This window comes from Ovis aries, chromosome 16 (assembly GCF_016772045.2).
Source record: "Ovis aries strain OAR_USU_Benz2616 breed Rambouillet chromosome 16, ARS-UI_Ramb_v3.0, whole genome shotgun sequence".
NCBI lineage: Eukaryota > Metazoa > Chordata > Mammalia > Artiodactyla > Bovidae > Ovis > Ovis aries.
Genome location: NC_056069.1, coordinates 18,814,801 through 18,829,425, shown reverse-complemented (window position 1 = coordinate 18,829,425; position 14,625 = coordinate 18,814,801). Strand labels below are relative to the sequence as shown.

Genomic DNA, 14,625 nt, shown 5'->3' with positions numbered 1-14,625 from the left:
TGGAGAATAGTGGAGAAATAATTCAAGAAAGAATGAAGGGATGGAGCCAAAGCAAAAACAATACCCAGCTGTGGATGTGACTGGTGAGAGAAGCAAGGTCCGATGCTGTAAAGAGCAATATTACATAGGAACCTGGAATGTCAGGTCCATGAATCAAGGCAAATTGGAAGTGGTCAAACAAGAGATGGCAAGAGTGAACGTCGACATTCTAGGAATCAGTGAACTAAAATGGACTAGAATGGGTGAATTTAACTCAGATGACAATTATATCTACTACTGCAGGCAGGAATCCCTCAGAAGAAATGGAGTAGCCATCATGGTCAACAAAAGAGTCCGAAATGCAGTACTTGGATGCAGTCTCAAAAATGACAGAATGATCTCTGTTTATCTCCAAGGCAAACCATTCAATATCACAGTTATCCAAGTCTATGCCCCAACCAGTAGCACTGAAGAAGCTGAACGGTCCTATGAAGACCTACAAGACCTTTTAGAAAAAAAGATGTCCTTTTCATTATAGGGGAATGGAATGCAAAAGTAGGAAGTCAAGAAACACCTGGAAACAGGCAAATTTGGCCTTGGAATGCAGAATGAAGCAGGGCAAAGACTAATAGAGTTTTGCCAAGAAAATGCAGTGGTCATAGCAAACACCCTCTTCCAACAACACAAGAGAAGACTCTACACATGGACATCACCAGATGGTCAACACCGAAATCAGATTGATTATATTCTTTGCAGCCAAAGATGGAGAAGCTCTATACAGTCAGCAAAAACAAGACCAGGAGCCGACTGTGGCTCAGATCATGAATTGCTTATTACCAAATTCAGACTGAAATTGAAGAAAGTAGGGAAAACCGCTAGACCACTCAGGTATGACCTAAATCAAATCCCTTATGATTATACTGTGGAAGTGAGAAATAGATTTAAGGGCCTAGATCTGATAGCTAAGAGTGCCTGATGAACTATGGAATGAGGTTCGTGACATTGTACAGGAGACAGGGATTAAGACCATCCCTGTGGAAAAGAAATGCAAAAGAGCAAAATGGCTGTCTGGGGAGGCCTTACAAATAGCTGTGAAAAGACAAGAAGTGAAAAGCAAAGGAGAAAAGGAAAGATATAAGCATCTGAATGCAGAGTTCCAAAGAATAGCAAGAAGAGATAAGAAAGCCTTCTTCAGCAATCAATGCAAAGAAATAGAGGAAAACAACAGAATGGGAAAGACTAGAGATCTCTTCAAGAAAATTAGAGATTCCAAGGGAACATTTCATGCAAAGATGGGCTCGATAAAGGACAGAAATGGTATGGACCTAACAGAAGCAGAAGGTATTAAGAAGAGGTGGCAAGAATACACAGAAGAACTGTACAAAACAGAGCTTCACAACCTAAATAATCTAGGTGTGATCACTCACCTAGAGCCAGACATCCTGGAATGTGAAGTTAAGTGGGGCTTAGAAAGCATCACTACGAACAAAGCTAGTGGAGGTGATGGAATTCCAGTTGAGCTATTTCAAATCCTGAAAGATGATGCTGTGAAAGTGCTGTACTCAATATGCCAGCACATTTGGAAAACTCAGCAGTGGCCACAAGAGTGGAAAAGGTCCGTTTTCATTCCAATTCCAAAGAAAGGCAATGCCAAAGAATGCTCAAACTACCACACAGTTGCACTCATCTCACATGCTAGTAAAGTAATGCTCAAAATTCTCCAAGCCAGGCTTTAGCAATACGTGAACCATGAACTTCCTGATGTTCAAGCTGGTTTTAGAAAAGGCAGAGGAACCAGAGATCAAATTGCCAACATCCGCTGGCTATGGAAAAAGCAAGAGAGTTCCAGAAAAACATCTATTTCTGCTTTATTGACTATGCCAAATCCTTTGACTGTGTGGATCACAATAAACTGTGTAAAATTCTGAGAGAGATGGGCATACCAGACCCCCTGACCTGCCTCTTGAGAAATCTGTATGCAGGTCAGGAAGCAACAGTTAGAACTGGACATGGAACAACAGACTGGTTCCAACTAGGAAAAGTAGTACGTCGAGGCTGTATATTGTCACCCTGCTTATTTAACTTCTATGCAGAGTACATCATGAGAAATGCCGGACTGGAAGAAATACAAGCTGGAATCAAGATTGCCGGGAGAAATATCAATAACCTCAGATATGCAGATGACACCACCCTTATGGCAGAAAGTGAAGAGGAACTAAAAAGCCTCTTGATGAAAGTGAAAGAAGAGAGTGAAAAAAAGTTGGCTTTAAGCTGAAACTCCAATACTTTGGCCACCTCATGCAAACAGTTGACTCATTGGAAAAGACTCTGATGCTGGGAGGGACTGGGGGCAGGAGGAGAAGGGGACGACAGAGGATGAGATGGCTGGATGGCATCACTGACTCAATCAATGTGAGTCTGAGTGAACTCTGGGAGTTGGTGATGGACAGGGAGGCCTGGCGTGCTGCGATTCATGGGGTTGCAAAGAGTCGGACACGCCTGAGCGACTGAACTGAACTGAACTGAATGCAATGCTGTAAAGCAATTATCTTTCAATTAAAAATAAATAAATTTAAAAATTAAAAAATAAATAAAATGAATTTATAAAAAAGAAAAGTCCTTCCATAATGTCAAAAAAATTCATATAAGCCACAGTTTTAAACAAGAGTTTTTGCCTCTTTAAACCTAAAAGCCATTTTCATAAGCAAATAAACCTTGTGCCCTCTACTAATAAGATCTGAAATTTACACATAAAGTAATAAACACATTGACTAAAATGATTCCAAACACACAAGATGAACTATGCAAGTTCTTCTCACATCTGCAGAGTCTACTCCCCCATCGCTTGGGGACGGGCAGAGGCACAAGTTCTAGCCCAGACGTTGTGGACAGGAGAGTACTGCACCCACCCATCTCCAAACACGTTCACAGTAGCAAACAAGTGAAAACAAATGTGCAGACACTGCACAGGGCAAAAGGGAGAAGGGAGACATGGAGGGAGAAGGCACCAAGATCTATAAAATAGGAAGATAAAAACATGCATTAAAACCACTTAACTTCAGAGTCCAAGAAGTTCATCTTCTCAAAAATATAGCACCAATATACATATATATATATCTCTCTCTCACCTATTGTTCTTCTGTGGTGGATAAGATTCCTACCATTACATTCACATCTTTGGTTTAAGATTTTTTTTTCCAGAAGCCACAGTTAAAAATAAATGTGTTGCCAAGAAGGGTTATTTCATCAAGTACATTCCATGCCTTGGCACCAGTTTACCAGGTCATTTAGACAAGGAGAGAGAGAGAGAACAGACCCATAAGGAAAAGGGGCACACACACAACACTTAATTTTTATTTGAACCAGGAAGTCCAGAAAAAGCACCAGAAGAGCCAGAATAAACGGTGAGGCCCAAGTATAATGTGCCAGGCTGAAGCCCAGGAAATGAGAAAAACAACAGAGGAAGAGGGTTACAGACGAGGCCAACAGAAGGCAGGTGTCAAAAACAATGCAGATCTCACTGCTTATCTATCCCAGGGTCAACCATGAAACTGCCCCAAACAATTCACCAGAACAGTCCAGGTAACACTTCACTTTCAGAAAGGCACTACCCCAAATGTTATATGACAGAGAGGCCTGTGTGAGAGAACAGTGATCTATAGATTCGGAGGGCAAAAACAACTGTTTGGCCATTTGAGTGTGTGCTTCTAAGAGAGAAAATGTAACTGGACAATCAGATAGTTACTGTGCCCCTTCATAGGATCACGCTGCTCTGCAGTTAAGTTCATCACCTCTCAGCCTTCTGCTCCTCAGCTGACAGAGAAGGGCTCACAGGGCTAAGTTCCTACAACACCCACTTGTGCGGTGTGAACACACAAGTCCAAGACACAGAGCAACAGAGTCACTGCCTGCAGTGTTGCTTGCAGAAACACAGTGAAAGTTATTACGTTTTCCTTTTTTTTTTTTTTTTTAAAGTTTGGCTCATAAAATATCAAGGGGAGGTGGGAGATTAAACTAAAACAACAGTAAGATTACACTTTCACTCATTCAAATGACAAAGGTATGTATGTTATTATGTATTATTTATTAATACCCACAGTAGGCAGGGGTGTAAAGAAATGAATATTTTCTTACCAACAATGGGAATGCAAACTGGAACAATCACTCAAAACAGAAATTTGACAGTATGCAATCAATGCTTAACACACATTCATGATCTTTGACCACCCAATGCCATGCCTAGGAATTTATTCCTAGAAAATAATCAGAGGAGCTAAACAAGAAAAAAACTTAGCTATAAAAAAGTTATTGTTATAATGCTTGCAAAATAGAAAACAAATGAAAACCATCTAAATACTAAAGCAAAGAAAACCACTTAAATAAAATATGGCATATCTCTATTACGGAATATTACTAATTATAATATTATAGAATATTACTAATTATAATGATATTATGGAATAATCTAACAATAATGTTGATAATAACAACAGCAGTACTAAATGAGGGCTAACTATGTGATAAACATTATTCTAAGCACTTCATATGTGTTAAACCATTCAATCCTCAAAATAGCCCTAGAGGTAGGTATTAACTATTGTTATCCCATTTTACGGATGAGAAATGTTGAGACAGATGCTAAAGCTGAGAGACGTTATGTGTGTGTGTCCTTAGTTGCTCAGTCGTGTCTGACTATGACCCTATGGAGTGCAGCCCGCCAGGCTCCTCTGTCCATGGGGATTCTCCAGGCAAGAATACTGGAATCGGTTGCCGTGTCCTCCTCCAGGGTATCTTCCCAACCCAGAGATCAAACCTAGGTCTCCCACACTGCAGGTGGATTCTTTACCATCTGAGCCACCAGGGAAACCCAAGAATGGGAGTGGGCAGCCTATCCCTCCTCAAGGGCATCTTTCCGACCCAGGAATCAAACTGGGGTCTCCTGCATTGCAGGCGGGTTCTTTACCAGCTAAGCTACCAGGGAAGCCCCAAGAGACATTAGAAAACATGCCATAGTCACACAGCTAATAAAGGGCACATCAGAAATTCAAATACTGTTTAGCTTGAGTCTGTGCTCCTGGCCATTTTGGGATTTAATGATGTGGAAACTTTTCTTGCTGTATTGTTAAGAGAAAGTAGGTAACTTTCTTATAAAATAAGTTATAAAAGAGGAATAAAAGAAGGAGAGATGGAAGGAAAGGAGGGAGAAGGGGAAATAGAAAAACATCTAAAAAGACTCTAACACTGACTCAACATTTAGAGTTACTCTGATATTTTGGGTGTCTTTTCTATATTTTCCAAATTCTTTCAATGTATTAGGTTGGTAATTACCAAAAAATAGAAAAAAAAAAAAAACCTTTGATTTTAATTCTTAAATTGCACATTAAAAAACAGATAATTATTTAATGATACTTTGGGGGATAGCAGTTCACTGGTCTTTATTTGTGGAGCCTCAAAAAATGCTTAATGAAAAAGAGATCCAGTCATTCAGAAGGAGCCAAGCAGACCTTCTGCCTGCCTTTACCCAGAGTTCCTGCTCCCACAGGCTGACATACAAACTCTACTGTGGGGCCCACATGATAGTAATACACTATAGTTCTTTTGCATCATTTTAATATAGTAACCACAATGACAATAAAAACAATAAAAATAGCTACCTTTGAAAAAGCATTTGCCATATGACAGACATCTGTGCCAAGGGTTTTATAATGCAGCATCTACTCTTTACAACAACTTCATAGAGTAGGTATGGACTATTTCAACACTTGCAGAAACTGAAATCCAGAGAGGTTAAGAAACTTGCTCAGAACCAAACAATCAGGCAAGTGGGGAGCCAGGGGTCTGGCCCAGGTCCTGTGGCTCTGAAGCCAGGTGAGTTCTTCTACCACTCTATGGCTTACGGCAAGGCAGTACGGCAGGGTAGTTCAGAGCACTGATTCTGCAGAATGAGTTCATCAGTGTGAATCTTAGCTCTGTAACCTTGGACAAATAACCTAAGTTCTCTGTGCCTCAGCTTTCTCATTCAAAAAATAGTGTCTAGGTGGCAAGGCTACTCGGAATCAAGGCATTATTCCACATAAATCACTTCCATCAGGAAGTATATGCAGAGTCTGAACAAACCCATTGAAGGAATTTGCAAACAAAAGTATGCAGCATTGACTGACACCACAAAACCTCGTGGGTATTCCATATATTTCTCAAAGGCAAGAACAAACACATGCAGTGCCTACGATGTACCAAGTCCAGTTGTAAGCACTTTGTACAAATTAACTGAATCTTCATTAACACAAAATGCCAAGAAGCCTAGCAAATGTACATGACTTTTTGCAGGCAATTTTATAGGACTGGTAACACCCCTTCCTTTACCTGGACTCTTCGTAGATGGGCCACACGCTCCTCTATGGAGGTCTGCAAGGCCAAAGGGACTTTCAGAATCTCTTGGTAATTGTCCATCAGAAATGTCACCAACCTAGCAGCTAGTAAGTCATCCAAGTCCACTTCATCTTTGGAACACAAGATGCAATGGGAAAATGTCTGAACCATCTTTAAAAAAAAAAAAAAACAGGTTAAGGGAGTACATTTTTAAATAAACACAAGATGAGGATTTTGGTTTGGTTTGGTTTTTTACCTGCTCTGAACTATTTTGCAAAAAAGTAACTGACTAGTCAGTGAGAAATGACCCACAGCACAGAGTGCCCATCTTACCTGTCACATGGACACACCTGGTCATCTCAGATAGGGTAATCTCATCAACCATCATGAACAGAATGTGCCTCACATCTCACAGGGACTTAGCAGAGATGCTTGTCTGAGCAGTTTTTAAAGACATCTCCTTTTATAGATGTTTTAAATATGTATTAAACAAGTTCTGAAAATTATTATCACCATCGTGACTTGAATCCATGTAGCACTCTTAAGTTCAAAGTACTTTATAACCATTTAGCCTAATAATATCCTAATTTCATTATTATTTTACTTAAAAATCTGCTAGCACAATCTGTGTGCTTCAAACATTATAGTTTTTCCTAGTTAACTGTTCTTTTCTCCAGGATTTTGTAAGCGCACTGACAATCATCTTTGAACAAAACCATCAGAAGTGCATTAAGTAATGAAATATAAAAAATATAGCAGTTGCTTCCACAGAATTCATTTTAACTACTCCATTCTTAATACAATCCTTTCAGTTCAGTTCAGTCGCTCAGTCGTGTCCACCTCTTTGTGAACCCACGAAACACAGTACGCCTGGCCTCCCTGTCCATCACCAACTCCCAGAGTTTACCCAAGCCCATGTCCATTGAGTCGGTGATGCCATCCAACCATCTCATCCTCTGTCATCCCCTTTTCCTCCTGCCCTCAATCCTTCCCAGCATCAGGGTCTTTTCAAATGAGTCAGCTCTTCACATCAGGCGGCCAAAGTATCGGAGTTTCAGCTTCAAAATCAGTCCCTCCAATGAACACCCAAAACTGATCTCCTTTAGGATGATGGATTTTTTTCCCCTTTTCCTACAAATTTTATTGCTGACAATCTTATCTCAAAACCAATCAGCATGTAAATAAGTCAGGCAGAGAAAGACAAATACTGTATGATATCACTTACATGTGGAATCCAAAACATACAACTAACAAATACAACAAAAAAGAAACAAGATTTACAGACAGAGGAAAAAGTGCATGGCTACCAGCGTGGAGAGGGAAGGAGAGAAGGGCAATGGGATTAAGAACTACAAACTCTTATGTATAAAATAAGCTACAAGTGTATACTGCAAAGCACAAGAAATATCACCAATATTTTGTAACTATAAAAGGACTATAACCTTTAAAAATTGTAAATCACTATATTGTACACCTGCAACTGAAATTGTACATCAACTATACTTCAATTTTAAAAACACCAATACACATGACATAAGGTAATTTTGTTTAATAAGACTTCATTTCATCCACCTACTATAGGGGATACTTTATCTTCACTCACATACATGCACAGAGGAAGAGACACACACAGACACTCTTTGTCTGGGGACTATAGACCCCAGGGATTTGGGAATGCCTTGAAACTGTATGTAAATTTTACATATATATATATTCTTCTGGGAAATAGGTGCAAAGACTTCTTTAGCATTTCAGAAAGGTCCATTAGCCCACCTACACATCCACCTACCCAGAAAGAGTTAAGAATCACTCTCTGGGTACTGACTGGTCCTCTGATCTTGTGCAACACATCTAAAAGTGGGCCAGTAAACCCTCAGACATACACAGTGGTCCAGCAGCATATGGGAAGGATGTGTATACCAATGAGACATCAATTTTGCTTTGTATTTTCCGAGGAAAATTAAAAAACTTACTGGTAAATAACTCTAAACCTAAACCCTACTTTAAAACACACGCTGACATAATAAAGGAGAAATCAAAATCAGCCTACTTTTTTAGGCAAAATTGAGAATATATTAAGAAATATCCTCACTCATGGACCCTTGGATCATAGCCCGAAAGATACACATATTCTCTCTCTTTCCAAGTTGTCTGGTCCAACTCTATTTCATTTCTTCCTTTTTTAATCTATGATGTATGGTGCATCTATTCTACTAGTTATAGTAACAAGGGCTTTGCAACCCTTTTTGTCCTAAAGGAGAGAATGTGGTTTCTTGAAAGGCCAGTGACCTTTCCTGGCCACACGTTCTTCTCTTTGTGTTGATGGCAGGCAGGATGCAGCTATCTCTACTCTGAGAGTCTAGCCCTACTCATTCTTTACTTCTCATCACGTTCTTTAACACTTCGGCCACCTGATGTGAAGAGCTGACTCACTGGAAAAGACCCTGATGCTGGAAAAGATTGAAGGCAAAAGAGAAGTGGACGTCAGAAGATAAGATGGTTAGATAGCATTGCCAACTCAATGGACATGAATTTGAGCAAACTCCAGGAGATAGTGAAGGACAGGGGAAGCCTGGCATACTGCAGTCCATGGGGTCACAGAGAGTCGGACATGACGAAGGGACTGAACAACAACAAATGTTCTTTAAGTCACTAAGACCAAAAGAATAATACCAACCTGAGCGGATTTCAAGCCATGGCTCTTTAAGGCAGCCTGCCTTGTACTTTCCTCTGGTTGCCAAACTAGTAAACTTGACTCGAGTGAATTTTATCCCCCAAACCCCAATCCTCTCAGATGTCAGATATCAACCTACCAGTGTTCGGGTGCCAAAGCCATCACACAGTGGTGGCATCTCCTTATTTAAGCAGATCCTTGCCATCATCCTCATCAACAGCTGCAACTTTCTCCTATTTTCAGGGGGCAGGAGGAGGCAGCAAATTTGGAAGGCTTCGATGGCCATTTTCTCTTTCTGTAACAAACCTGATTTAGGGGAGGAAAAATAAAAGGTTTTACTCCTTTAAAAATCTATAGCCTACCTGACTCTATTATGTTCACATTTTTATAAAATATGTATTGCTAAAATTATATAAAGCACATTCACATGTTCAACTATACTGGGCTAATTGCTACAGATTGCTAATTGCTCACAAATGAGCATAGAAAATACAAACCATCAACTAGGCACGGCAAATATATAAAACAAACAGCCATTTTTCCCTCCCACAACTTGACAGTTAAAACTAAAGTTTCATAGAGTTCTTTCCCATTGAATCAAGAGCAGTCAGGTTAAGCCTAATGTAACACTCAACACTCAGATAGTGTAAGAGACCCAAGACAGCATGGGCAAGAACATGAATGTGCCACCCCTGTCCTGAAGTCTCCCCTTTTGTACTATTTCCTTATGATGAGCAGAGTCACCATATTTCCTGACTCTCATGGACTAAATAACAAGACTAATGCTCTTGGGATCATTCCACTGCCACAGACTCTACTTCTAAATAACACCTGTCAAATAATCCTTCCTCCTAATTAAGCTATTTTTTCTAGCTAAGTGTGCTGATTCAATTGTGTTACATGTCAACCCTCCTCAGCCAGTATGATTTGGCTAAAAATTAGGGTATTCTAATACTATGTTCTCTTCAATCGTATTTGTCCATCTTCAAGCCTTCTAAAGAGATGAAATTGCTTTCACCAATGTATTAATCCATATCCAACCCTTTCAAGTTCCAACTAGTCTCTGACTTAAGAGACCAAATCACCTTTTACATTCAGCAGATATTTACTGGCCACACACAACATGCCAGGAACAATGCTAGCTCTCTCTGAAGAGCTTGTGCACCATGAAAGTAGAGGCCCACGAAGTAGCAAAACGTGAGGGGTGCTGCAAGAAACATCTGCAAGGGGCATATCAGGGAAACTATAAGTCACTCAGCAGGACAGTAGCATAGGCTGTGAGAGCCCAGTAGAAAATAAGCTAAAAAGGTCGGCAGAGATGAGACCTTGGAAGGTCTTGAATGCTAGACAGGACTTTGGGTATGAAGAAAAGTTAAAAAGGAAAAGGAGCTGCGGAATGATGGGAAAGTACGCCAAGAGTTTTGGTGGTTACTCTCTAAGGACATTTGAGCAGAGATCCAAAGAAAATGAGAGCAAGCCTGGTAAATATCACAGAGACAAATTTTCAAGGTGAAAGAAATAGCAATTACAAAGATTATGACAAGGGAATATGTTCGGAGTGTTTGAGGAACAGCAATGAGAGTAGTCTGAAGACAGAGCAGAGTGCAAAGAATATTCAAGTCAGAAACAAGGTTAGAGAGGAAATTTTTATGGAAACACATAAGACTCTGAATGCTTCAATCAATCTTGAGAAGGAAGAACAAAGCTGGAGGTATCGTATACCCTGATTTCAAACAATACTACAAAGCTTCAGTCATCAAACCAGTATGGTACTAAAACAAAAACAGACACACAGATCAATGGAACAGAACAGAGAGCCTAGAAATGAACCACACTTATATGGGCAATTAATCTACAATAAAGGAGGCATGACACACAATGGGGGAAAGACAGCCACTTCAATAATTGTTTCTGGGGAAATCGGACAACTTAATGCAAAAGAATCAAACTGGAGTACTCTCTCATACTATGCATAAAAATAAATTCAAAATCAACTAAAGACTAAAATGTGAGACCTGAAGCCATAAAATTCTAGAAGAAAATAAGCATTATGCTCTTTGACATTAGTCTTTATTATATTTGAAGGGGTATATCTCCAAAAAACAAAAGCAAATTAGACAAATGGAACTACATCAAATTAAAAGGCCTTTGTACAGTGAAGAAAACTATCAACAAAATGAAAACACCAATTACTGAATGGGAGAAGATACTCTCAAAAATTAAAAAACAGAACTACCATATGATCTTACAATTCCACTCTAAGGTATTTATCTGAATAAAACAAAAACACTAATTTATAAAAGATGCATGCTCCCCTGTTCCATTCCAACGTCAATCGAAGTGCCCATCAATGGATGAACAGATAAAGAAGGTATGTGTGTATGTAGATACAGATATAGATATTGGGTTAGCTAAAATGTTCCTTTGGTTTTTAAGTAAAAATAAAAGAAACACTTCTCATTTTCACCAAGAAATTTATTGAACAACGTACTTGCCACTTTGTTCTGCTACCTTCTGCCATTTTTTCAGGCAACATCATAATCCCATCTTCCCAAAACTTTTTATCTTTTTGAGCAAAAAACTGTTCCAGATGCCTTTTACAGTCTACCAGGGAATTGAAATTTTTGCCATTAAGAGAATTTTGTAAAGACCAAAACAAATGGAAATCCAAAGATGCAATGTCTGGTGAATATGATGTCTAAGTCAGAACTTCCCAGCCAACTGTAACAGTTTTTGCCTGGTCATCAGAGAAACAGGAAGTCTTCCTGATGGAAGATTATGCATTTTCTTTTGACTAATTCTGGACACTTTTTGTCAAGTGCTGCTTTCAGTCAGTCTAATTCAGAGCTGTACTTGTTGGAATTAATTGATTGGTTTTCTGGAAGAAGCTCATAATAAAGGATTCCCTTCCAAGCCCACCATATACACAACATGATCTTCGGAAGGCAAGAAGGCCCCTGGTGTGGTAGGTGGTGGTTCATTTCATTCACCCCATGATCTCATCTACTCCTTATTATATAAGATTTCTTGATACAAATTAATCTGACCAAAGTAAAGCATAAAAGCTTTTTACCTTGTGATTACAATCAAAAGACAAGTCACAGACTATGAAATTATATTCGCCAGACGTAAGGATCAGTACCTAGAATGTATTTTTAGAATGACAAAAAAGAACAATCAAAAGGAAAAAATTGAGTAAAGGATAGAAAAAAAAAAATTTTACTCAAGAAGAAACCCACATGACCAATAAACAGTAAGGAGATTCCTTTTCATACCCATCAGATTAATAAAATTAAAGGATTGGTAAGGAAACAATCAAATAGGAATATATCACGAATGGATGTGTAAATTGCCAGAACAACTCTGGAAAGAAATTTGCTAGAACCAGTAAAGACATGAATATCAAACTCGGTGATTCTGCTTCAAGATACACAGAAATACATGGATATCTTTGCAACCTTGCAAAATGTACTGGGTCAGGTGGCGGGCACATGGATGTCTATTATACCACCCTCCTTCCAAACAGTACTTTTGGTGAAAATTTAGAAATTAAATTGCAGGGTTACTCTCTTTCTGCTGTGCTGGGTCTTCGTTGTGGTGCACGGGTTTCTCACTGCAGTCACTACTCCTGCAGCAGAGCTCGGGCTCCACGGCACACTTCAGTAGCTGCAGCTTATGGGCTTTGTTGCCCCGCAGCACGTGGACTCCTCCCAGAACAGTGACTGAACCCGAGTCCTCTGCACAGGCAGGCAGATTCTTCACTGGACTTCACTGGGGACCATGGAAGTCCTGTAGGGTTACTTTCTAAAGTGCTATTTGAGAATGTTTCCTTTCTATGAACAATACCACCAAAAACAATGAGTACATTTGGCACTGCTGCTGCTGCTCCTGCTAAGTCGCTTCAGCCGTGTCCGACTCTGTGCGACCCCAGAGACGCCAGCCCACCAGGCTCCCCCGTCCCTGGGATTCTCCAGGCAAGAACACTGGAGTGGGCTGCCATTTCCTATATTTGGCACTAGATCTTGGCTTATAAGTATCATTCCCTATAAAAAGAAACCAACAATTCTTAAAGAAATGGCCGACTCCGGGGTTGGTGACAGAAAGTAAAAGTTGAGCCTGTAGTGGTAAAAATAAAGTGCTTCAAGAATGCTCAGGACATGGCAAAAGGCCACATGAGCCATTCTGAAGGAAACCCTCCCCCAGGATTCCAAATACATGTGTATTAGACTGTGCTGTGCCAAGTCGCTTCAGTCACGTCCAACTCTGTGCAACCCTATGACTGTAGCTCGCCAGGCTCCTCCATCCATGGGATTCTCCAGGCAAGAATACTGGAGTGGATTGCTATGCCCTCCTCCAGGGGATCTTCCCAACCCAAGGATCGAACCCAAGTCTACTGGGTCTCATGGGTTGCAGGCAGATTCTTTACTATCTAAGACACCAGGGAAGTCCTGTAATTGGACTACTTGATATTATCCTATATGTCATGGGGCTATATTCAGTTTAATTCCCTCTACCGCTAGTCTTTTTAACTCCTAAAGTCCAATTTGGTTCTTTCTTCTTTTTTTACGAAATTATCTTTAAAAAAAAAAAAAAAAACACATATACAATTCAACGGGTTTTGGTATACCCACTAAATTATGCCTATTACACCATCTTAATTCTAGAACGTTTTTGTCACTGCAAAAAGAAATCTCCATAGCTATTAGCAGTCACTCCTCATTTTCTCCTTCCCTCAGTCCCTGGAAGTCACTAATCTCTGTCTCTATAGATTTGCCTGTTCTGAATATTTCATATAAATGGAATCATACAATATGTGATTTTTTGGGGTCTGGCTTTTTTTCACTGAGAATGTTTTTAAGATTCACCCACATTGTAGCATGTTAACAGTACTTCATTCCTTTTGATGGCTCAACAATAGACCATTGTATAAATATACTGCTTTTTTTGCATTTATCATTTGACGGACTTTTTTTTTTTTTTTTACTATTCCGAGTAATGCTGCTATGAACATTCATGTACAAGTTGTAGTGACATATACTTTCAATTGCCTTGGGTATGTGCCTAAGGGTGAAACTGTTGAATCACATGGTAACTCTATGATTACCTTTTTAAGGAGCTGTTTTACAAAATGGCTCTGCCATTTTATATTCCCACCTGTAATATATGATGGTTCCAATTTCTCTACATTCTCATTAATACTTGTTAACCATCTTTTTTATATAGCCATCCTAGTGGGTGTTAAGTGGTATCTCATTGTGGTTATGATTTGCCCTATTTTGAGGACTATCACCCTAGAGATGCACAGCTTAGTGTGTATTCAGCAACAGATTCAAGGAGATTCCCATGCTAAGTCATGGAGCTTTTTCTCTATATAATTGCTTTATATTAGTTTGCTAGTGCTGCCATAACAATATATCACAGACTGGGTGGCTTAAACAACAGATTTTTTTCTCTCAGTTTTGGAGGCTAGAAACTATGACCAAGGTTTCAGTAGGTATGGTTTCTCCTGAGGGCTCTCTCTGTGGCTTACAGATGGCTGATTTCTTGTTCTGACCTCCATGTCATCCCTCAGTCTGTGTCTAAAATTAATCTCCTCTTTTTAT

General features: G+C 39.6%; 1 protein-coding gene across 1 annotated transcript in view; it reads right to left on the bottom strand.

Annotated features, from left to right (window-relative positions):
• DEPDC1B (DEP domain containing 1B) overlaps nucleotides 1-14,625 on the bottom strand; it is a 100,587-nt gene that overhangs the window by 8,485 nt on the left and 77,477 nt on the right. The window contains exons 8-9 of the mRNA XM_027980059.3: nucleotides 9,162-9,328; nucleotides 6,343-6,519 (exon numbers count right to left, since the gene is read on the bottom strand). Coding sequence (XP_027835860.2) covers nucleotides 6,343-6,519; nucleotides 9,162-9,328 — 344 coding nt within the window. The remainder of the gene's footprint in view (nucleotides 1-6,342; nucleotides 6,520-9,161; nucleotides 9,329-14,625) is intronic.